Here is a 25,078-nt window from a genome sequence, read left to right on the forward strand (position 1 = left end):
CAGAGGGGATAGGGAAAAGATGACCCCTGAAACAAGGAGGAGGAAACTATAATTAGCATATTCATTAGCCAAGGGCAGGCAAGTACAGCCTTCCTGTTGCCAGATAATCCTGAGCAGATCTGGTCTTTGTTTGCAGAATCCTTTTGGATGGCCTGGCTGCTCTCCGAGAGGAGCTGGAGCAGGCTGGGGGGCCTGCCCTGCCTCACAGAGAGATGTAAGCCAGGTTTACATGTGTGGTTGACATTAGTGGAAATGAGTTTCCATTTTCCAAAGGGTCAAGTCAGAGTAATTCCAGCAAGAACAGGGAAGCCACAAGGCTTTTGCCCAATGACCAAGGCATCCCAAAGCTTTTCCTGACTGAACATGACAAACAGTTACAAGGCATGTGCACTGGGGAGTGTAACCTCTCCAGAAAAACAGGAAAAGAGAAGCAGAGCTTCAATAGCTCTGATGAGCACAAAACCAGTGGAGTTAATGGGTCCAGCCCAGACCTTCTAGCAGTGTGAGCAAAGGCATTGCAAATGCAGCCCTCCCTGAGTCTAAGACACAGGACACGGGACCACCCAAGGTCTATTCTGGGGCAGCACCAACAGGACAGGGCAGGCTCCCTGTTGTTGTTTCCACAGGCTCTACTGCAAGTTTGGCACCACTGCAAGAGACAGAAGCCCTCAGTAAGTGTTTAGTTAACTAACATTTGTATTATAAACAGTGGGTAAAGGATGAGGAAATAGGACTCGAGCAAACCGTGAGAAAAAAGCCTTTTTGCCTGAGACCACAGCAAAGGGACTTCTAATCAGGGCAACACTGTGATTTTTCAGATTCCCTACCACACTACACTACAGCCCGGCTTCAGCGGCCAACAGATGTTTATTAAAATAAATTCTGACTAGAAAGCCTTAATTTGAGTAACACAGTTACCGTTCTGCAGCTCAGATATTTTCCCAGAACTGAACTTTGGAAAGATGAGCTTTTTCAGAAAGCCCACTGAGAAGGTACTTTCCTGGACTCAGACACAGTGATCAGCAGAGATATTGATCGAGCTGTCTCTGCAACAACAACAGGAATTATACATTGATTTCTCTGGAGACTGGATTATGTATTGATTATGCGAGCTGCAAAGCAGAGGTCTAAGTAATGCTATCATGTCTGGCTAAAATGGTGCTCGTAGAGTAGTGAAGTCAATAGAAAGGGGAGATGAGAAATCCATTGAGGGAAAGGGCAAAGTCCCAGGGTAATTAATTAAATGGCAAAATTCTCCTGGCTCAAGTGATGCCAGGATTTCTACTTAAGCATTTAGCATCCTGAAAAGTCTCCTAATAGGAGCCCAAAGGACGCAGTGAATAACTCTTTGAGCAAGTAAATAATTCTAGCCCATCCCGAGCCCATGTAACACACTGTGGACAGACAGGCACTTCATTCATTGCTTACTTCAATTGGGTCATTAATGAAATGCATAGGGTTTAGAAAAATTTGAAAACTAGCTGTGGAGATAACTCTTGGACCAAGCCTTAAGGGGCCATCCACTACAGCCAGTGAAAAGAGATACTGTGCTGGCCTTTTATCAGCAAGATAATAAGCTTACAGAGGGACAGAGATGACTTGCTGGGTGTAAGTGCCATAAGCTGAATTTGTAGGAGAAAGATAACAATGTAGAAAACAGTCCCTGAAGGCTCACCTTTCACAACACAGAGTCTCTGTCTCGCATTAAACTCTGCAGATTGCTTTACAGAAGCTTAATGTTTCTATCTTCCACTGCTTCCCTTAGAGTGGCATTTAGCTTTTGTTCTGGCCATCCCAAAAACTAATTATAACATGTTCCCTAGGAGGCATTAGTAAAACTAAACAGGTAGAGGAAGAGGTCTCAGGACTTGAATCCAATTCTTGGTATGGTGTGACCTGCAGGATTCAGCCAGAATCATTAAGAAGTGATAGATGAAACTTCCCTTCTGGGAGATGGAAGGGCTTCACTGATCAGCAAAGATGACTCACCCAGAAGCACAAGTGCTGAAGTTTGCTTTTATTTTGGAGGGTTAAAATAGAAAAGAGAGTAAGAAATCTCAAGGAGAGAGGCAAAGGTCCTTGTTCTCAAGATCAAAGCAATGGCCAAAAGGAAACTGCTCTGATGGTGCACAGAGATGGGAGAGGAGTCCGTGAGCAGGAGCCTGACTCAGCTGACCTGGCCCAGAAGAAGGCCTCAGGTGTAATTTTAATTTTATCTTACCCAACTTATGGAGATGTTTTCTTCTCCACAAACAACTGATTTGAGAGAAGGGCACATTTTAGCCAGCAGACAAGTGGAAGACCAGGCACTGCTGATCAGCCAGAGTCCCTTTCAAGGGACTTTTCCCTCCCTTCCTTATCCTATAATTGTTCATAAAAAACAAAGACATTGTTGTGTTTACCAAAATCCTCACTGATAGCCTTAGACTGGAGTAAGGAGGTTATTGCTGTGCCCAGCTAACCTCTTGCAGCAAAGAAAGTGCAAACATGGCCTTTATTCTGTGCATTTCCTGGAGGAAAGGGTACTGGACAGGAATTCAGATAAGAAAATTAATGCTGTTGCTGTTCTTCATAGTCTGTGAAGTATTTTAATGGGGATAACAAATACACATTAGACATCCTGTTCAGTAACATTTTTAGTACCCAGCTGAGTCCAAATATAAACTATAATGGCATATGGAGACTGTCTTAAGAGCCATTTCAAATCAATTTAGTTTTATATAGCGTCTCTCCAAGTCTCTCAAGGTGATTTACAGCGAAAAAGCAAATAGTGGGATAGTGATTTAGTAGAGTAAGGCATGGCAGCTGTCAGGCAGGAAGGCAAAAATGCTGCATGGAGACGTAAAACTCTGATTTAAAAGCAGTACAAAGGTAAATATATCTCTTAGCTCTTCCAGTACAAGAAGCAGGCAGGTAATGAAGCCAGACTGGGTTAAGTTTAACTCAACAGTTCAATGGAGCCATTTACAGATGGAACTGGACCTAAAACTGAACCTTTTCCACTCAACTGCTGAGATTAGGAAAAAAACAGGGAAAGAATATTTGTGACCAATTCATTTTAGCAGTTTTACCATCATATTTCACAACCTCAGAAATTTCAGACTTCCTGTGGGTTGGACTTCTGCCCTAGGGGCTTATGAAGTCAAGAAGGCAGCTTTAAGTGCCTTTTTCATGGAAATTGTTAAAGCCTTTTTTAAAGAAACAAGATTTCAGTCCAGAAACCTTGACCTGGCTGGTGTGACAACCATTGTGCTGCTCCTGTGCACGGAGAAGGAATATTACTGCAGAGAATGTTTCCCTCAGCTACAGGACACCTTTTCCTGTGGGTTTTTGCACTCTGCTCACCCCTGAAGTGAAGCTGCTACAGAAGCCATGAAAACCCTCATATTTTGGTGTTCTTAGTGTGAAGATCACACGTGCTCCTTACATTTCCCTCCCACCAAAGAGTTCAGAACAGGCTGTTGGATATGGTTGTGGATTTAGCAAACTTCAGGCATGAGAGAGGGAATACTACTGTCTTCCAAGGACCTGAGTACACAGAATCCTGGGACAGCCCAGTGTGGAAGGGACATTTGAAGACCATCTGCTCCAACCTTTCATGGGAAAGGGTGCCTAGATGAGATGATCTAGTGCCCAACAACATCTTGAAAACCTCCAGTTCATCACTGGATGAACTGATGAGGACTCTACCAATCCTTGGAGAGGTTGTTCCTATGTATCTCTTCTTTGAAAGGCCTAAACCACCCACATTTCCTTCCACCTAAACCACCCATGTTCCCTTCCACGTGCCAGTATTTGTCGGGATTTGTCACTGCTGTTGCCTGTAGGTCAGGGACACGGTGAAAGGTTGTCCACCAGGACAAAGATTTCATTTCCCCAACAAGCTGGCAGGGGCTGTTCAGGATGCCAAAGCTGTGCAGAGCCTGAATTGTGATGACTTGAAAAAGCACCTCCTTGCTCTACATCCTGGAATGTGCAGGGTTTGTTTAGTGGCCTCAGGGCAGATATCTCAAGGCAGTGACTTTGTGAGTCACACGGGGCTGGGAGTCTGCTGGGATGTCTGCTCATCTGGTAAAGTACCTTCTCCTCCTCTCTGCAGTGCAAGAAGTGTATGTTTTATTAAATAATGTGCGTGTTCCCTATGCAAACGAACGCCCTTTGGAATGGTGATACACTGACACGTTGTATGTTAAATATGTATGCCCTTTAAAAACTGAAGCAAGAACTAAAAATCATTTATGAATATTAAAGAGCAAGAAGTCTACTTTTTGTTTTCACTGTGCTTCTGATACTGCACTCTGGGAAAAACACTCCTCACATTATAAGACTGAATTATCTGTCCAAGAACTAAACCTATAATTTTATTCTATCAGTCAAGCTGTATGTCACGCTATTTTTGTATCAAGACAATCAGGTTCTTTGAAGCACAGACACACACCTACTTAAAAGAAGCTTTCAGCTGAAAGCCGAAGACTCCAGAAACAGCAGCAATTTGTACCTTTCAAGGGACTGATAATTGAATAGAGAAATGGTGATCCCAATGAAAAAAAGGTTTCTTTGCTGGCCGGAATGATGTTCCATTAGGACATTTGGATCCAGATTCATCTGTTTGGACTGCAGACATCAGTCCTTTGAATCACGGACTTCTAATGGCTTCAAATGTGTCCTTTAGAGGTACTTATTTCTCTTTCTTGACAAGAAAGGACAGTAGGCCATCAGCACTCCTAACCGTAGCCAGGTATCTAAAATGAAATTAATTCAATCCGGGCCTTGCTCTAGTTTTTCTAAGTATTGGTTGTATGAGACACCTATTAGAAAGTCTAGTATTCAACCCATTGTTATAGCACAGTCAACCTTGCCTCAAGGAAGTATTTTCTGCTATACAGGGTTTCCACATCCCTCTGGGATGTGGAAATGAGCAGAAGTTTCTCATTAAGGGAAAAAAGTGCAGAAAGGCCAATGCAGACATTAAAGCATCACCAGGGAGACAATTTTAGATTACAAGTGAAGGAGAGTAGCTCTGTGTTTCACAGGATCACAAAATGGGTGATGTTGGAAGGGACCACTGGAGGTCATCCAGTTTCATTCTGCTCAGAGTTGTTAAGGTAACTTGCAAACACCAGGAAAGTCTCAGGACAGACTGTAAATATGCTGTGCCAATTTTACATACTGAGAAACCAGGTACACAGGTCAAATAAGAAGCACAGGACACAGCAGAGAATGGAAACTCCAGCTCTGGAGTCCCAGTACTTTTCCTTCCTATAACACCACCGTTCTTTGTTGATGAAGAAGCAGCAGTTTTCTGCTTGGTCTTCACTTCACATTCCCTAAATTATTCCATGTGCTTCTGGCTGCACCATGGACGGCAGAAGAGCCAATGGACAGCAGTGAAAGGCTTTTGGAAACCTGCAGCAAGACTGGCTGAAGTGAAGCAATGCTATCCACCCTTCACTTTACTAGCTCTGCTATCAGCAAAATGCCTTTCCCTCTTTCCAGATGGGAGCTGGAGCAGTGGGAAATATTTTCCCTCAGAGTTTGTTGCTCGTTCCTCTGTTGACAGGAATTTTAAGACAAAAGGTCATTTTGGTGGATTTAAAACGCAGTGGAACTTCATGCCCCTAATGAATGGGCAGCAGGAACTCATACTGGCAATGCTCAGTGGCTGCACATGAAACTAGCCAGGCTCAGTAAATGAAACCAGATCCCAAAATGCAGCCTGAGATAACTGAAAGTATGCATCAAAGTTTATTGTAGGAAAATGACTGAGTGGAAAAAGAGTGGTCTGCTCTGCCCCTGCACCTCCAAAACATATTGTACCATTTAAACCCTCTAGAGAGAGATCTGCCAAAAATGTGATTAACTCTCCTGAAGGTCAAATGTATTTCTTTTGTAAAATAGTTGAAGCAGCAATTGTACATCTTTGATTACTCTTACGAAATCAACTTAGGAAAAATCCTAGGATTGCTCTTGTGTTTGAAGCTGGATGTTTACTGCTTACTGGCAGTGACTCGTGTAGCAAAGGTGAAATGTGGTCAGGAAATGGTCGTAACCCCCTCCAAAAGGGCCAGTCCCAGAGCAGCCCGTCCCAAATTCCAGCACCACATCCGTGCCTCTGTTTGGAGTGCCACCCTGTGGACACGGCTGCTCCCATGAGCTCCTCTCCTTCCCACAGCCACGAGAGGCAACACTCAGGACCCACAGGTCCTGTGGTGGGCACAGGATGGGTGACAGCACCTCTGAGCTCCCAACCCCACTGTTCCCTGTCAGTCCTGCATGTCCCTGCTCACCCTGGGGAAAATGGTGCTTGGGGAGGAGTGGGAATTTCTGTACCAAAATACAGTGTCTGTTATGAAACACCATTTTTGCCTGAGCTTTCTACACAAAAGAGTATGAAATGCCGCCACCACTTCTAAGCTGGATAGGAAATAATTGGGGCATCTGTTGGTAACAGCTGAGGTCTCTTGTATTACATATTACACCTCCAATGCAGAGCTTTGTACAGTGAGAAGAGACCAGAGAAGCCCTCTGCTCATCCACAGATGAATTAAACCCCTGCTAAGTCAAGTTCATCCTTAGAAGTCAATTTCTGGATTGCATTATAATTTTTTTTCTCCCTGACTGTTTGTGTAAGACTTGCAGGTTTATTCACTGGAGATTGCCACCATAAATTTTAGGAGTCTGGCTTACAAAGCCTGTAACAACCTTGTTTAGTAAAGGTGTGCCTTGTAGCATTCCTTCAGTAATGCCACTTTGGCTGCCCCTTACCTCTGGGGTGAGGTATTTCATCATGATTTCCTTTCCTTTCTCTCCCAGCTTTTCATCTGGAGCAATTTCATATTCTGCCTGGAACAGACATATAAAAAATAAAAGTCAATATTTGCACCCATATTTCACCATTATAACTTCATTTTAGATGTGGCCTTAACAGAACACTCTGTATGAAAAACCTGAAGGACAAATATCATTTTCTGGTGGAAGTGAAACCTGTACACACAATCTTATTAAAAACCTTCCGCTATATTTTGACCAGACCCTAGTGGTGTATCTTCTGGGGCTTTGTCTCTTAATTAACACCAGTACAATTTAATTAATTTGTGTTTTATAACCTTGCAAAGTCAGCTTTCAGACAGCATTCAGTGACAAGAGACGTCAGCTTCATTTGGTTTTGTTCAAAAGGAAAGTGGACACAGAAGGTGAAATTATCTCCCTGAGTAGTAAAGAAAGTTTTGTTAACCCTTGCCACAGTGGTATTTCAAGTGCCAGTATATATATATATATATATATATATATATATATATATATATACACTCTTGAATATATTGTCAATATATTCAATATACAATTCAATATATTGTCTTTTTTGTTTAATGTGTCTTTTCTATGTATTTATGCCTCAACCTTGATCTAACAGTACCTGTGCAAAGCAGAGAGACCTGCCCATCACTATTAGTGATCCTTAGCTCAGTCTCTCCAGAAGACTGATTTTTAGGTGAATTTCTCAGGACCAAGAGGAAACAAGAGAGACCTTTCAGAGGAATAGACACCCATAAGCAAAATTCTCTTTGGCTTCCCTGGTTCATGAAAAAACATCCTAACACACAAAGTCTACCCACATTTTAAAAATTCTGACTCTTCTAGGCATTGAAGCATTACTGACTGTTGATGAGCTTTGTTTACATTAGAAACAAAAGGAGCACTACACGTGTACCACAAAGATATGAATCTCTTCAGCTAAAGTTCTGGATCCATGGCAGGCATTGGAAGGAAACACATGCTGCAGGGGATACCAAAGGCAAAATGACAAGTTCTTAGAGACATTCCTGCTTGGCACTGCCTGGGATATGAAGCTTTAGCCTTCAGATCAAAATATTTTCCAGAAGCTAAAAAAAAAAAAAAAACACCAAAAAAAAAAGAAGATGACAGCCTAACAGTTTTCATGACTGTATTAAAAAACGGATCCCAGAAAATCCTGCCAAACAAATTAAATAACCTGGTCCAATACAAGCTGTCTGCAATGATAAATGAGGAGGAAGCTAAATTAAAAAAAAAAAAAAAAAAAAAAAAAAAAAAAAAAAAAAAAAAAAAAAAGGTAAATCAGACTGAACTGGCAAACACTTGGAAGAACAAATTTCAGAACTATTGCCCACTGGAAGATGTATGTACTGCTCCAGACTGCATGCAATAAATCTGCAGGCTGGCTGTAATGGATACCCCAGCTAAGCAAACCTAGGAATGACATGGAAACCACAATGTAGTAATAATGCTATTCCCCTTCTATCTGGCCAGTGCTCATTTAGCTATTGCAGCTCAAGTCTGGAACTGCATATTTACTTACACAGGCATAGCAGGTTGCTTGAACAATCTGGAATTATGATTTGATTTGGTTTGGCAAATGATGATGGACACAAATAAAAATTACGAAAAAAAACCAACCAAAAACTAAAATCCACAAGTACAGTAGTTCTTTATGAGTGACAGTTTTGGGGATGAAACTGATTGTGTTCCCATAAAGCTTAATACAAGGGTTTAAAAAAAAAAATCTTTTATCTTATTTCCTGTCCTTTTAGATGGCATCTGAGTATGGGTAATTTCAGCTCTTAAAGTACAGAAACTCTGAAATGCTTAGAGCATCTTAGCAGCATTTTCCTCCATGATTTCTCTCTTCTTCATTTGCTTTCAAACTCTGATAATATATTGTCTCCACTAGCAAATAAAACCTGATTATAAGTCATCATCTCCTATTTGAAGTGCACCAGGGAGCTGTCGAAAAATTTTATGTCCTTTTTGCCACATATAACCTCTGACATCTGAACTGTACAACCGGAAACAAGTCAGGACAGACCAGAAGACAGAAACTCAGCAAGAACTGGATGTCTTGAAATGCAGTTCCTGATGGGATCCGACATATGCAGAGCTAAATGCACACCTATACATGTACAGAGTATCTCATTCTGCCTCAAGACAGATAGGGAAGAATAAAAGGAAAGTTTAATTATACTTGCATTTGACATTCCCAGGAAATGTGACATGGTGGTGGCGAAGGTGGGAAGTGACAGACAAGTGAGGATGTGAGAAGGAACCATAAGCTCCAACTGTGCACAGAGGTAATTTCACTGTAGGTCTGCACTAGAAGCCTGCTCCATTTTGTTGCTAAGTTCATTATTATTTCTCCCTTCAGTGCCATTTTGGAGCTATTCAGCAACAGACCCTGGTATATTTTAAGCCATGACCTGTTATCACAGGAGATAGACAGGGATGTTCCCATGCTCCCTCTGCCACCTGCCTGGGAAGCCACCAAGGTCCTCAACTCCTGGTCTTGTGCTTAAATCACAAGACCCCTCCCCCTTCTTTTCCAAAACTCAAAATCATGGCTACAGTTTGCAAATACCTAATTGCTAGAAATAACATCATTACTTAAAATCTGTGTGGAACAAAATATTTTCCATTATTCCTTTGATGAAACCAGGCATGTGTTTCAAGACTCTTGCTCTGAAGTCTAATAGCTTCTCCATGCCCTAGTTAGGTCAGACAGGGCCCTATTCATAGCCCATAAATGAGGGGAGGATTTATGATCACCCTGAATCCGTGGGACAAGCTGCAGGGAAGGCTTCTTCTGTGGGCAGGCACGGATCCTCCAGCCCAAATGGCAAGAGGATGTGGGCTGGCCACTGTCTGCTGCTGACTTTTCTTCTGGCTGATGTTTTGGAGGTAGTAGTTACATTGGTGGCTCCTTGCTCCATAGAAGGAGCCCTGGCAGGATGGAGGAATGGGAGTGCAAAGTGTCTTTCCCTTTTGGAGCAGCTCCTCAGGATGGGCTGAGAGAGAGATCAGATGGAAAAGTGCTCTTCAGCTGGGAAAAGCAGCAACATCTAGCCTGTGACTGGGTGTGGGATGGGGCCACAGGCTCAGGGACAGCTCAGGTTTGGGCTGTGATAGATGGAGAGCTACCAGGGCAATGACACAGGGACCCCTCAAGGGCTCACATTGATTCTGACACATCAATTCTGTAGTATTTGATCTTCACCTTAATATTATTTGAGCTCCTGCAAATGTATGGCTAAAAATATGTGAAAATGGAAAAACATATCCAAAGAGATCTCTCTGCAGATCTGGGAGGATGCTTTCCCACAGCAGGTAGCTGATGGTTGCCTGTGGCAGCACGGCACGGCCAAGGGAATCATCATCCCTTGTACCCACCAGGAGATGGAGATGGGAACAGACACTCCCACCAGAGCAGTTTTGGCTTCTTGGTAAAAGTCAGGAGCAGTGGAATCACCTTTTGAGAACCTGCAGGAGGTTACTGACATTTCAGTCCAAAATTTTCACCTCCACTTTCTCAGTTGCCTCCACTGTTATCTGAGAATATCTCTCTGCTCAGTCCTTTCTCAGACTTCAGGCTCCGCCCTGCAATTGCTCTGTCCTCAGTGCCTGCCCTTGCACTTGCTTCTGCTGGAGATTTAAAATCTGTGACTGAAAATTGGAAGGCAACCTCCAAACAGCTGGGATTCATAATAACTCACATTTCTAAATGAAAAGTGAACTTGAAACCATGTTTTTCATATTTAAAGGCAGGGCAAAAAGAGCCCTTTCAACTGTTTGGAAACACAGTTTGAGTTAATGAGTTTGTTGATACCAACAAACTGGCATTTCTGATGGGAAAAGCCTTGAACAGCTTTAAGACACACACACACAGATGGTTTATATACCACGAAAGGGACTTAACCAAATGAAATCTCCCTAACAGCAAGACAAGGTTTTTTAAAAATGGCATTAAATGGATGCTCACTCATCCTTTCAGCCCAGATAAGTGCAATGTCTAGTGAAGCGTTCAGCTGAGAAGTCCACCTGAGGAGACTGTGCCTCTCACCCTAGCCCCTGAGCCCAGATATCACAAGCAGACACAACCTGGAGAGGCAGCAGGGCTATTTTCCTCCAGAGGATGTATTTTTGTGTGGCTTCAGTGCAAAAAATGTAACCTTGTTCACATTAGAGAGGAAATGATGACCAAAATTGTCTCCTCCAGTCAACCTCAGTCTGGTCCACATTAAATTGTTAAAAGTCATCCTTTGGAAAAAAACCATTATGGATATGAGTAGATGAAACAGGAAAGGGAGTCCAGAAGCTAAAGCCTTCATTTTAATGACACATAAAAATCACATGAGAGGAGAAGGAAATGTCAGGAGCTGGCACCCTGGGAATGTGCTGAGAAGAGGGAACAGGAGCAAGAGGTCCCTTCTGAACTGAACTGCCACCTTCTTGTGCTGGAGGCACTGGCTGTGGAGAAGGAAACACATCTTGCTAGCGCCTTGCCTGCTCACTGATCTGCCTTTTAGCACAGGAAATATTTCCCCTCACACTTTATTTTAATGGCTTTCTTTCAACAGCTCCAAAGTTGAACCATGTTGCTAAAATATTTGTAAGCAGAGCAAAGTGTGCTTCAGGGCTGTGCGTGATTCCTGGGGTAAGGGCTTCTAGAGGAGCTGATTTAATCATAAACCATCTCCATCTAACGATAATAGTTTATGTTCACATAGTTCCACCATCTGAATGGCTACATCAGGGTTTGCGGAGCCGTTCAGGGGAGATCTCTGTGGTTCCATGCACCCAGATAAGCACGCAATGCCTTCAGAACCACATGGGTGCTCAGTGGATATTTTATCTCAGCAATCAGGACCTCTGTCATGAGTTTGTTTGCACAATATCTGCAGTGAGAGATGGCTGTCTGTCCTTACAGCCCTTTGTGCCAGCTGGGGGAAGGGGTTGCTGTTGCTCCATTTCCCAGACAGACAGACACTGACAGGCTGGTCCCACAGCAGCAGTGGGTACCAGCCACAGCTCCACCAGTGCTGTGCTGAAGAGCTCTGCCTCTCTTTGTTCTTACCACTGTTATCATCTAATGTTGGGGCCTCCTGCTTACAAACCACATGTCGTGTTAGTCTGGGCTACAATCGATTGTGACTTATTACCCAAATACTGCTCTCAGAAAACATGTAGAGGCTTAATGCCTCTGAGCACTTTCATCTCTATTACTGGTTGAAATTGGCCAAGGTATTCGCAGGTTTCAGAGGGAACTGACAGCTACAAACCTACATGCATGCAGAATTTAGAGATACAAATCCTTTTTCTTCAGAAAGCAGCTTAACAACTGTTTAACAGACAAAAATCCTCAAATGCTGTCATAATTACATTTGCAGGAGACTACATCAGGTTAGTTATTTCACACAACAGCTGACATAAATGTCCAGTCAAGAGAGGATTATATTTTGTCTCTTTATATATTCTGGTCTGCAAGGTCTGGATGATTCTACCAGCCTTTGGAAGCAAAGGTGTGAGAGAGCTTAGCCTCTCATCAGGATATTGGTAGGTTGTTGAACGTCTGACTCAGCTTCTGGTTTTCTCCCAGGAGCCCCAGACAATTCTTTCCTTGCAGACAGTTGAGTGCATGAATTGAAAAACTGTATAAAATATTGGAAGGCATCAAGTACTGGCTTCTGCCAATGACTTACTGTTTCACCTGGTAAAGTCACTTACATGGGCTCTGAAAAAGAGGTGGTCCTCCCTTTCAGTGTGCAAAAAGCTCTGTGAGCTCCTCCTGAACAGCTAAATATTATCCCCTTTTATATTTTCCCTTTATTTGACATTACGCAAAAGCTAATTTTTGCATCTTGTGCTAGAAAAATAGCCAAGACAAAAGAAAATTAAGGCTGTTGTCTTTTCCTGCTTGTTACAGTAGGTGGTCTTGAAAAGGTTTCACACTCTTGGTGGTCTCAGATTAGGGCTGTAAAGTCAAGACTCCTGGTCTCATTATAGGTTTTTTTTTTTTTTTGCCTAACATAGGGCTTGGCTTGAATCCCACTACTCACTAAACACACTGTGACCCTGCTGGGCAAATTTCAGTAGCAATCATCCAATTTAATGGCAAAAGGCTGCATTGCTTGACCTTAATACTGCCTAATGCAAGGATTTTGATGGGCCAGGAGCAAGCTTATACAGAATTTGAAATCAATAAACAGAGAAGACTAATTAGTGTTAAAAAGAAGAGAGGAAGATAGGGATTCCTACCTCTACCCAGGTAGGCATTTTATCAAATCCTCATAGTGCCAGTGTGAACCTAACTGGGAACAGACCACTGGCCTAGTCAAGGCACACAGGGCAGTTTCAGTCTGCAAAAGCAACTTGGAGTGGTGTGAAAAACAAGGTTCACTTTTATGTAAATATTAAGAAATAGGTTTAATAGAAAATAAGACAATTAGTAGATAGAAAGAAAGCAAAGTACAGCTGGCTGGGTGACTTGGCATTCAGCCAAGTCCACAACCTGCTATTTCAAAGGCTTTCTTTAACTACCCTTTCTATTGTATCAATATGTTGAATACTCATATTTTTCCATAAACTAGTATTCGTATTCCAGGAACTGTTTTACATGGCCCCTCCTTGGGTTTGCCTTTTTAGAGCATGTGTGTTTCTTGGTTGTGTTCTTCATTATCACCTCCAGCTTGGGCCTTGGTCCGTGCTTTCTTCAGATGGGAGATGCTGATAGTTGGTGTATCAATGGCAGAGTCTTCTTTACATGTTCATCCATAACATGGATGTTATCCCAGCCAGACAGTTTAAGCATACTATATCACTACTACCACTATGCCTAATTTTCTTTACTAACAGCAGAAATAAAAACTTACACCCTTACCACAAAGTTACTAATCATATAGCACACATCTTGTGAAAAGCCAACTTTATAACACATACTTACAACAGGTGGGTACAAAGCACACCTGTGCAAAAGGATTTGGGAATATCAGTTCGGGATTGCTCGGGGACAGACCTTTTAAACAAAGCCAGTGCCACCGCGGGCCCGTGCTGCAGGGCCAAGGGGAGGAGGACACGGAGTCCCAGAGCCCGTCACGGCTGCACAGGGCTGGCAGGATGGAATCGCACAGGGCTCGGCCCGATGGAATCGCACAGGGCTCTGCAGGATGGAATCGCACAGGGCTCTGCAGGATGGAATCGCACAGGGCTCTGCAGGATGGAATTGCACAGGGCTCTGCAGGATGGAATCGCACAGGGCTCTGCAGGATGGAATTGCACAGGGCTCTGCAGGATGGAATTGCACAGGGCTCGGCCCGATGGAATCGCACAGGGCTCTGCAGGATGGAATCGCACAGGGCTCGGCCCGATGGAATCGCACAGGGCTCGGCCCGATGGAATCGCACAGGGCTCTGCAGGATGGAATCGCACAGGGCTCTGCAGGATGGAATCGCACAGGGCTCGGCCCGATGGAATCGCACAGGGCTCTGCAGGATGGAATCGCACAGGGCTCTGCAGGATGGAATCGCACAGGGCTCTGCAGGATGGAATTGCACAGGGCTCTGCAGGATGGAATCGCACAGGGCTCTGCAGGATGGAATTGCACAGGGCTCTGCAGGATGGAATTGCACAGGGCTCGGCCCGATGGAATCGCACAGGGCTCTGCAGGATGGAATCGCACAGGGCTCGGCCCGATGGAATCGCACAGGGCTCGGCCCGATGGAATCGCACAGGGCTCTGCAGGATGGAATCGCACAGGGCTCTGCAGGATGGAATCGCACAGGGCTCTGCAGGATGGAATCGCACAGGATTCGGCAGGATGGAATCGCACAGGGCTCTGCAGGATGGAATAGCACAGGGCTCTGCAGGATGGAATCGCACAGGGCTGGCAGGATGGAATCGCACAGGGCTCTGCAGGATGGAATCGCACAGGGCTCGGCCCGATGGAATCGCACAGGGCTCGGCCCGATGGAATCGCACAGGGCTCGGCCCGATGGAATCTCACAGGGCTGGCAGGACGGAATTGCACAGGGCTTTGCAGGATGGAATCGCACAGGGTTCAGCAGGATGGAATTGCACAGGGCTCGGCCCGATGGAATCGCACAGGGCTCTGCAGGATGGAATCTCACAGGGCTCTGCAGGATGGAATCTCACAGGGCTGGCAGGACGGAGTGACACAGTGCCCTCAATCCCCAGAGCCGCAGGCAGGCTGGGCAGCGGGCACGGCGGGACAGGCTCCGGCAGCCAAGGCTGTCACACGGTGCCCGGGGGTGCACGGATGTTTCCCCGGGCCCAGATGTTGTTCCCGGTGCCTGTGGCCCGCCCTGAGGGCACGCAGGGCTCCCACAATCGGGGGTTCTCCTCGGCAGCCCCTGGAGCCGGAATGTGCCGCCGGCAGCTGCGGAGGGACGGGAGAACAGAGCAGAGCGCCGCGAACGCCCTCAGACTGAGCACAGCTCCGCCGCTCCTGCTTCACATCAAAACCACCTACAAGCACTCTTCTGTGCCTGTCTTCCCAGGGATTTCTGCAGGTGCCATTGCCTGTGGCGGTCTCTTGGCTATTAATGTTCCTTTATGGGGACGCGACACGTTCCCCCGGGGCCCTGCGTGTCCCAGGCAGCCACCGGCGGATCGGCGTAAAGAATGCGGGCCAGGCCTGGCCTGCAGCTCCGAGATTCCTTTATTATAAAAGCCACACATAAAACACAACCTAACTCGAAGACAGAGCAGAGCCTAGGACCTAAAATCTCTCAAGGAAAAGCGAAAGCAAGAGGTCTTACTAAAAGAAAAATGGAAGCAAAAGTCCTCTTTCAGGGCAGCACAGTGGGTTCTAAGGGACTTATTTGGGGGCCGAGTTCAGGGTAAGGATCCAATAGGGAGAGGGGAAAAAGAGGATTACAGTACTGAAACCAAAAAAAGAAGCATAAAAATCTAAACAAATTAGGCATCGAAAATTGGAAGATTGATAGGAAACACTCCGGAAGAAAAGACAGGGTTTAGGAAGGATTGACAGCTGCATAGGTGGACGCAACCTAGACAATACCAACCGTACAGGGAAGGGAGAGGAGTACAACTCAGGACTAAATTATTAATATAGGGGACAGCAAAACAACTGCAACAATTGCCCATCTCCTCGGGGCTGCAGGTGGCACAGCTGATGAGGCATTTCAGAGGGGATAGCACCCTCCTGGATGGGTGCGTGGTGTTTCATCAGTGGCAGACACCTCCCTGGTTCAGTGCAGGACAAACACATTCAGGGTACCCAAAGCGTCCTGCTGCACAGAGCATTTGTCAGATGTCCCGTGTGCCTTGATGGCTACACCTCTCGCCAGAGAAAATCACAAGCGGTGCTAGGAATAACAGGTGGAAGTCATGACCAGCTAAAACGGATTCAGATATGACTTAATCCAACATTTTTTGTGATGCTGTAGATTTGCTGTTACTGCAAATCATTAAGAGATGACATGTCCTCTCCAGACTGTTACTTTTACAGCTTCAGTGCAATCCTCACATTTCCCTATACTTCAGAGTAGCTTCACCAGGGTGTTTTATTCCTGTTGATGTGCATTATTTTGCTTCTGACAGTCAGTGTTAGCCAGGGAGCAAGACCCTACAGGCACTCACAAGTGAAAAGTTCATCTTCCTCTTTGTTACCATTTCACCTTTTGGCCGATCAACACCCTCCCCTTCCACAAGTTCCCAGCAAAAGAAGTCACTGAGAGACTTTTCCACTGTGAACAGCTGGCAGGACACATGGCCAAGTGCTGCCAGACTGGAAAAGAGCATCAGGTCCCCCAGGGCTTGGGGGTGATGCTCAGTGGCTGGGTTAACTGATGGCTCACTGGGGTGGAAAATGGAACAGATCTGTTTCTCAGTGACCTCAGTCAAGTTATTTCTGTACCTTGTGCCTCTGTTCTCCTGTTTGAAAAAACAGGGTGATTATCAGGATGTCCTTTGTAAATCACCCCAAACACTATGGATGAAAAGGCTTGGTAAGATATTAGGATTATCACACTCCTCATCCTCTCTTGTCAGCCCATTCTCAACTTCCCTTTCCTCCCAGTGCCTCCCAATGCTGCAGAGATTACCCACAGCAGCTCAGGTGTTGCCATGAAGGGAGGCCACAGCAGCACTGTGGGAGGGACTGTCCTTACCCCTCTCTAGTGGCTCATGTCCCCCAAGGGTGGCACCAGCCCCACATGTCCCTGTACCACCAGTGGTGCCGGGCTGCTGCTGGGGCCAGCCCTGCCCACTGCCTGCTCCAGCACTTCAGACACAAAATCCCATTAAACAGCGGTTTCTTGGGGTCAGAGGAGTCTCCTCTGTCAGGGGAACATTGCAAAGCACCCAAAATACCACAAGAATTGACTTACCACCGAGTCAAGGAACCTAATGCAGCACTCGAGCTCAGGCTGAGTTTCACAGAACTGCCGAAACAGAAGCCTTCCGATGGGCTGCTTTTCACATATGCTGCAGTAATCTCTCTCTAGAGGCAATAAAGAGAAGAACAGAAGCATGAAAATGAGAAGAGCTCTGCCTTTTGGCTTGCTCATGAGTTTAAAGCATTGCAAGTTAGTGCAGAACTACAACCCCAAATCGAAACAAACCTCCTTCTCCCTGCCACCACGTTTCAGGGATCCAAATACAAATATAATGGCTTAATGGCTTTAAGACTCAATTAAGAGAGGCTGAATTTTGGAGGGCTGATGTTGGTAAAGGTCAAGCAAAAGCCACTCAGCTATTATGAAAAAAAAATTCATGTATTTCTGTGGTGGAAATGTATGCAAAGGTACAGCTCAGACTGGTGGTATTGATGGGAATGTGGGGAGCAAATTGCAAGTCCTTGAAATATGAGTCATACATTAAAGGGTAGAAAAAGCTGGAATTTGCGGAGTCCTCCCTGGATGCTTCCTAGATATGCACTAAAGTGCCCCATATCTCTGGAAATGCTTAGCCTACTTTCTATTAAACAATTATAGCAAACTGTGCATTTTCAAAGGTTTCAAAATTTCTGCTATTTAATTGCTGAGCGTTAAGGAATGGATAGAGCATATGGCATCTGGCTCATTTCAGTTTCACACAGCACTCCTTATAGAACTGTATTTCCCCTTAAAAGCCATGTTTAAATGCCATTCCCCTGTACTGGTGCATCCACAACCGTCACTCACAGTAAAGCAAAAGGTCCTTTGCCCATCACAAGGACTATCAGCAGGAGAATATGGATGAAGGGCAGGCATCATTAACTGGAGTGGCACCAGCACAAATGCCAAGGGCTTCGGATATTTTTCTGGAGAGAGCAGAAGATCCCTCAGCCTGCTTGGAGCAGCAATACTTACTTGAGACACGTTATTCCTCTACAAGTACACACATGTCAAACAACATACTGTGTTTCCTTAGGCATTCTTCTCACCACCCTCCTCGCTGCCATATGGCACTTGCTGTTATTATGGAAACAACCAGCTTCTAAACACATAACACAGTACTGCAAACAGACATACCAAACCCACACAAGTTGTCAGTGCCTCGGTTACTTCTCCCTTGGGCCTGTAGCTGCTCCTGCAATGTCTTCAATTCTCCCTCTGCTTTGGCCCCCCACATCCTTCAGCTCCTCCCACTCCATGGATGCAGGCACATCTGTGATGGAGCTCCCCTTTGCCATCACGGCGCCTGCTCATCTCAGCTTGAGCCCCTGAGGACCATGCTCTGCAAAACCAGGACTGCACAGAATTGTCACAGAATCATGGACTGGATTGGGTTTGAAGGGATCACCTAATTGCATATCCCCTGCCATGGGTAGAGACACCTTCCACTCTCCCAGGTTGCTCCAAGCCTCATCCAACCTGGCCTTGAACACTTTCAGGGATGAGGCATCCACAAGTTCACTGGGCAACCCCTGCCAGGGCCTTACCACCCTCTGGGTACATTTGTCCTGAACAGAAAATGCTGTATGAGGTGCTGGACTATTGCCCTGTAGCTGGGTGACAGTGGGCAGGAGCAGCCAAGGCTGCCTCTTGTAAGAGGAAGGAGGGAGCCTGCCCAGTGCTGCACCTGGCAGAACTTCAGGAACTGATTCCTGAAGCACTTCCAGGGTGGTCACTGGAGACATGGGCTGGGCATAGCTGAAATGTGCTTTTTATTCAGTGTGGTCCTGCTCTGGTCTGGTGTTCTGAAACAGATGAGAACAACACACCAGCAGCATTTTTTTGCTGGCACTGCCATTCCATTTTGGAATGGATATCACTCAATCTATCAAGAAAACTGCAATGTTTTGATGCTTTCTTGCAAGTAAATCTGGATCAAAATCACTGTGTAAATCCTAACCAACCTCCAGTCAATCTAATTATCAGCAGCCACCCCTGGCACTGGTTTGTTTGCCTGAGCTGGAGCCTTCAGCATGGAACATCATGGCACTGATCTGTGTGGTGGGAAAACCAGCAGGATCCCTGGGACACGGAGCAGCCTTGGGGTGTCCTTGTGGATGGTACCCGCTTGTGCTGCTTGACCAAGTGGCATTTTTAGTGAGTCACTGCTGCAGGGATGTGCAGACACGTACAGTGCTAAGGGAAGTGAAGGAGTCAGGAGAATGGATGAAAACAGTCACTCACAACATCCAGAGGCCAGCACGAAGCCAGAGGCTCAGCAGCTCAGGTGAGCTCTCCTGGGAGGTGTGAAGGTTTAACTACATCTGCCTGATGCTGTTTTCTGCTGCCTTGACTAACTAGCTCTTGTGAGAGTATGAATAAAACATGCACCCTGAATACCAGTAGCACATGGCTGCCTGGTGGCAGGACTCCATCCCTCCAGAAGCCCAGACCCACAGCGAGCTTCCCCGTGCCAAACAAGCAATGAATGAGGCTGTCTGGATTCATAACAGAGTAAAACAGAAAGGAACAAACACAGTAATCAGCTGGTTTGCCCCATATTTTCTCTTGTACAACATCTTTTGATGGACAGTAATAACATTTGCTGTACAAAATGCAGTTAGTTTATCAAAGCTGTTATGACACGGTGACCCCCAATGTAGCAGGAGATGATCTACCAAAAGGGCCAGTGAGACCAGCTAAATTAGTGTGCAAATTGCACATCCATAACTTCATAGCACAGCAGGGAAAGAAAACAAACAGCTAAACACTATGACATATGTGGATAAACATAACATAAATAAGACATGAGTACGGACTTCCTCCTACTCTACAGAGCTTGGCCAACACATGAGAAGGGTGACCCATTCGTAATGAGGAAAAAGGAAATACCAGAAATAATCTCTGAGAACTCAACAGCCAGAGCAGTTCCCTGGAGCCATCCACTCCTCTGTCATGTGCATTTAACTGCTGGATATACCAACACAGACAATAAACACACGAGGAAAATGTTTTCATTCTTTGTAGGTGACACAAACTATTTTCTTAGGCCCTGATCTTGCCGTTGGCCTCACTAAGTCAGCTAAAGGAATCTGCACTCAACTAATTCTTGGGATGCATGGGCCCGGAGTGGACTAAGAAAGAAAAACACGTCTCTGAGCTAAAGCCGAGAAGGGAGAGGCTGGTTTTATTAGAGCAAGGAGTGTTTTAACAGCGTGCTACACCCCAGAGAGGTGGCTGGAGCGCCCCGAGCTGTGCTCAGGAGCTGCTGCAGGAGGGAAGGGATGGGGAGGCAGGTGGGCACCACAGCCAGGGGCTCTCCTGGGCTGGGGCTGAGCCTTGTGTCGCTCTCGCTCCGCCTGCCAGCAAAAATATCCATCCAGTTTCAAAAGTTTAAGAAATAGAAGGAATGATTTCCTGAGGAAATGGAAATGTTAAACACTTGGAAGTGAAACCATATGCTTATGATGATGAGGTGTAACTAAAACAGCTCTGAGAGTGATATCTTTGGTAGTCAGACCCTCCTGCCTCAGCGCCATCCTGTTTAACACCTGCAAAGTCACCCAAAACGGGGGTGAAAAGCTGGGTGGGTCAAAGTCTTGGGAAAGCAGACACTTCTCACTGACGCCAAACTCTTTATTTAGAAAATATTACTGGCAAACAACGCACACATGCAAGTGAATTCTCCATCTTCCCAACAGAGCAACAACACAGATTAATATAGAAAAGGTATTATATAAAATGCCATAATTAACATTCATAAGATAAATAAAGACAAATTATGTTTATTCATAATTCTACTGACTCATTTTCCCTTTACTTCATAGCTTATGTATTGAAATACTAATTTCTAGAGCACCTAGCACAAAGAACATACCAAAATAGTTGCACCTGCACACGTCACACTGTCACCATTCAAAGCCTATGTCCAAATTTGTTCCCCAACAGATATTTTGGTAAGGTTCTGAAAAATATCTGAGCTCATGGCTAAGAAAAATAGTCCTATTAACAAAGTTTCATACCAGTCAAAACATACCATTGATGAAGTGAAAAACTCAACACAAGGTAATGGAGTTGCCGATGTCAAAATCCCCAACTTCCAGTTAAAAGGGGGGAAAATCTAATATTTTAATTAGATAAAAACCTCCCTATGTGTTGTGAAGATTTTTTTTTTCCTAATTTCTCATTTAAATAATTTTCATTTTTTTTGGCTGGCTCAAAATACCACCTTTTGGAGAGAAACAGTGGTCTGCAGAGAGACCAGGTCCCCCCTTCCCTTTCACATTTGCAATATACCTGTGGGTTTTAATGGGTTAGTGATGAACTAAAAAACTGTGTGATAACTCATGGCTGAAAATCAGTCTTTTATGCAGCTCTTAAAACTCATTCTGAAGAGCTGCAAATCCAAGCTCTGCAATCAGCTGGTGAGGCTTCCTCCTGTAGATGTCTGGGGAGGGATGAGCTCAGTTTAAATATCACTTTTAAAGTGTACAAAACCAGGAGCATCTTTTCAGCTTTTTGGTCATTTATTGGTGTGGCCAAGGATTGTCTTTATATACTATCTATTAAGTAGCACATTTTATTTTCCAACATACTGGAATCCCAAGAGCAGATTTTCCAAAGAAATGTGTGGAGAATTGCCAAGAAGACATGCACCATGCTGCTGCATGGGAACATTTGGACTTGACCTTTGGATTCCTGCTATCCTTGGCATTGAATCAGATGAAAACTGAGTAAGATCCAAATGCAAACTATTTATGCTGCCTAAAAAAGCCCCCACAAAGCAACAATAACAACAGAACCTCACAAACCAACCAACCAACCAACCAACCAACCAACCAACCAACACCTGGAACCCCCAAAGAGGATGTAGGAAAACTTAATGTTTATTTCCTGCTCATGCTCAGCGATCCAAGATCAGAATTCATCTTCCCTTCCCTATTTTTCTTCTTTAAGGTGAACCAAAACCATTCAGATGTTGTTCCAAGCCTATTATTTGTCTGCTGCTCTCTTCTTCTCACCTGCTTTGCTCCAGAACAACAAAAATCACCCCAAAGTAATGGAAGAAGGCATTTGAATGCCTCAGTCTCTACACTCAACCTGGGCAATAGGAGCAGCATCGAAGCCTGAGGGAGTAGCAGCCAGCTCCTAAGACTGCTGGCACACCAAAAGTAAAACTTTCTTCTTCCAAGGGGCTGGGGACTGTCAAAGTGATCCCCAACATCCCTGAGATGGATGGAAATTCAGCTAAAGATTCAGCCAAAATCGCACGCCTCCCTCCTCAATCAAACTCGGGGAGATGCTGCTAAAAGAGATCCTACCCTGCCCAGCCCAAATATAAAACCACTTCTGGGGTTTTTTGGTTTTTTTTTTTTCCAATTTTGCTTTCTTCATAAAAGTTTCCTTACAGGGACACACAATGAAAAGAAAAGGAGGACAAAGGCAGGAACTAAAAGCAAGATTAAAGAATATGTTGCACAGCTGAACTAAACAGACTTTCACAGCCCATCATACACTCTGCACTTGTAGCAATTTCCTTCTTTTTGTCAAAAAAAGGCCAAATCCTTTAAGGTTCACAGAATTATTTTGTGTCCATTCAGAGTTCTGATGGAAAACAAATTGCATCTTTAAGCACTGAATAAGCCCATTTAGAGCTATATTAATATAAATACATTTTTCATTTTAAACCAGCAAGTCTAACACTGGTGCTTATAAAGATGTCTTATAATTTACTGCTGCTCTTCTCCAGCCAAAAGTGGAGTTACCACTGTCTACATATAAACTTAATAAACAGCACACACTAAACTGCCTAGTCTTTCAGGCTGATGAAAGTCCCTTCTTATCAAAGGATCCTTTGTGGGTGTTTTAAAAGGATTTAAATTGCTTTGATTGCATTTTTAACAGTGTCTGCGTTGCTCTTGTATTTCAGAATAATCTGGAAAGCTGGAACATTAGCTCTTGCATTCTACAAAACAGTTTTCCATCTCTAATAAAAATGCTTCAATACAAAAGATAATCCTTGTGTTCAAGATCAAAACCCCACGATGGGTCATGTGAAGACCCTCTTATTACCTTTTTATTCTTACTCTTAATTTTCTATGGTCTTCAGTCCTGGAGAGGTCATGGCCAGTCAGGACTTCATGAGCTTTGCTGGGAACCCAGGTGCTTGCAGTGGAAAACATATCAGATTTTTCTCTCTGAGAAACTGAAAATAGGGGACCATTTCTGGTGAAGAAACAGGAATATTGCTGTTTAAACTGCAGAGCCTGATCAAAAACCTGTACAGTAACATAGAAAAAGATCTCTTTTTCTGGATGCCTACTTGGGAATGTTGCAGGAATGGGAGGAAGCAACAGGAGGGAAGTTCCTTGTCCCTCTTTTCTGTTACTTTCTGGGGTTTGAGGGTGTTTTTGTTGTTGCTGTTTGGGGTATTTTTTACAATGGAAACCTCTGGTTAAGATGCTGAGGACTCTCCATTCACCCTGTCTCCAGCAATGCATTTAAAAAGTGAGGCAAGCCAGATGGTTAGAGAGCACAAGACAGGAATAAAAATGTCACATTTCAGTTCATTCAAAAATTCCTATAAACTGTGGCAGTAAGTCATGTTATAAAAGCCTAATACAAGCATCCAGGCTCCCGTGGGAATTCAGTTACCAGCACGACCGATATTCTGTGCCCTGCAGACCTCAGTGGCACGCTGTATTTATAAAATGGGGCTAATGGCACTGCTGCCTCCCAGCAGCATGGCCAGAAAAAGTCCATTAAAGTGTGGGAGCCCTGAGTGCTGCTGCGTGGCCCTGTGGCTCCTGGCTATTTACTCGCAACGCAAACCCCCCGAGCGGAAATTTAGTCCAGGAGAGCACAGCAGAGCCTTTTTTATACATGAACTGCCATACTGCTCCAAAACTTCACCTGGCACTTCTCAGAGATTAAAAACCACGACGCAGCCTCTGTCCTGGAGAGTGTTTATCTTGGCAGGTCCGGAGCCGTGCAGGTGCCGGACGGGAACTCTGAGGCCAAGGGCTGTGATGAAGTTCTCTTGCTGGTGGCAAAAGCACACTCTCTCTAGCCAGAAATGTTTCACCTGCTTTCTTTGTTTTTTTTATAAAATGTGGAAATTGTTACGACCTGTGACAAGATAATGGCTTGATAGATTCCTCATTCTAAACAGCAGCTCGTCCCAGCCTGCAGTTCAGACCAGCCCTTCACTGCTGAGGAAAGCTCTAGACCTAACATATGAAATATTGGGGGAGAAAATATTTTTGGCCTTTGGTTTTTTTTTTCCTTCCATTTGAATATAGGATTTTTTACAAAAGACATGGAGACCCTCATCTATGCTGTTACAGCAAGAGTGGTTCTGGCACAGACTATCTAAGTTTAATTAATTAAAAATAAGAATGCAATCAAGCTTACTTGAGACAATGGAATTACCCCAAACTGGTTTTTAAGTCCTGCCAACTTAATTTTCTCTGCTTGTCAGCTGTCTTTTTTAAAACAAACGAAATTTAATCTCCTGATCATCGAACACCAAATGTAATTATTCAGATGCAGACAGTGTTTGCTTTGTATAAGTTCCCTTATTTCTACTCTTTTCATGGCATTAGGCTACAGGGATAAACTCCACACATCACAGCAGCATTACACTGGAGATGGAAACAGTCCAGTTGGACCGATACGGAAAATATGCTTGGAGAATATTGGAACAAACTCACAGTTAAATACATTTCAGTGATACATATGGATCTTCTCATTTGTTTTTTGAAAGCAGCTGCATTGAAGCTTTGCTCATGGAATTCTATTTGAAAGTCAAATCCTACAAGCAGTTGCATAAATATGTTTGCACGAGTACTTGAACCAGAACGCGTTTGTGGCTTTGTTGATTTTGGACAAAGATTTTGACAGGAGGGATAACAACC

The 25,078-nt window shown here is 44.5% G+C and overlaps 1 protein-coding gene across 2 annotated transcripts in view; it reads right to left on the bottom strand.

The window, feature by feature from the left end:
- The window catches only part of GRK5 (G protein-coupled receptor kinase 5), a 154,429-nt gene that overhangs the window by 41,162 nt on the left and 88,189 nt on the right, over window positions 1–25,078 (bottom strand). Inside the window, exons 3-4 of one of the 2 annotated variants that reach the window (XM_066323495.1) lie at window positions 17,175–17,287; window positions 6,766–6,843 (exon numbers count right to left, since the gene is read on the bottom strand). In XM_066323495.1, coding sequence (XP_066179592.1) covers window positions 6,766–6,843; window positions 17,175–17,287 — 191 coding nt within the window. Of the gene's footprint in view, window positions 1–6,765; window positions 6,844–17,174; window positions 17,288–25,078 lie in introns of those variants that run through there. The other variant, XM_066323496.1, reaches the window with a different exon arrangement.

This window comes from Sylvia atricapilla, chromosome 8, assembly GCF_009819655.1.
Source record: "Sylvia atricapilla isolate bSylAtr1 chromosome 8, bSylAtr1.pri, whole genome shotgun sequence".
Taxonomy (NCBI): Eukaryota; Metazoa; Chordata; class Aves; order Passeriformes; family Sylviidae; genus Sylvia; species Sylvia atricapilla.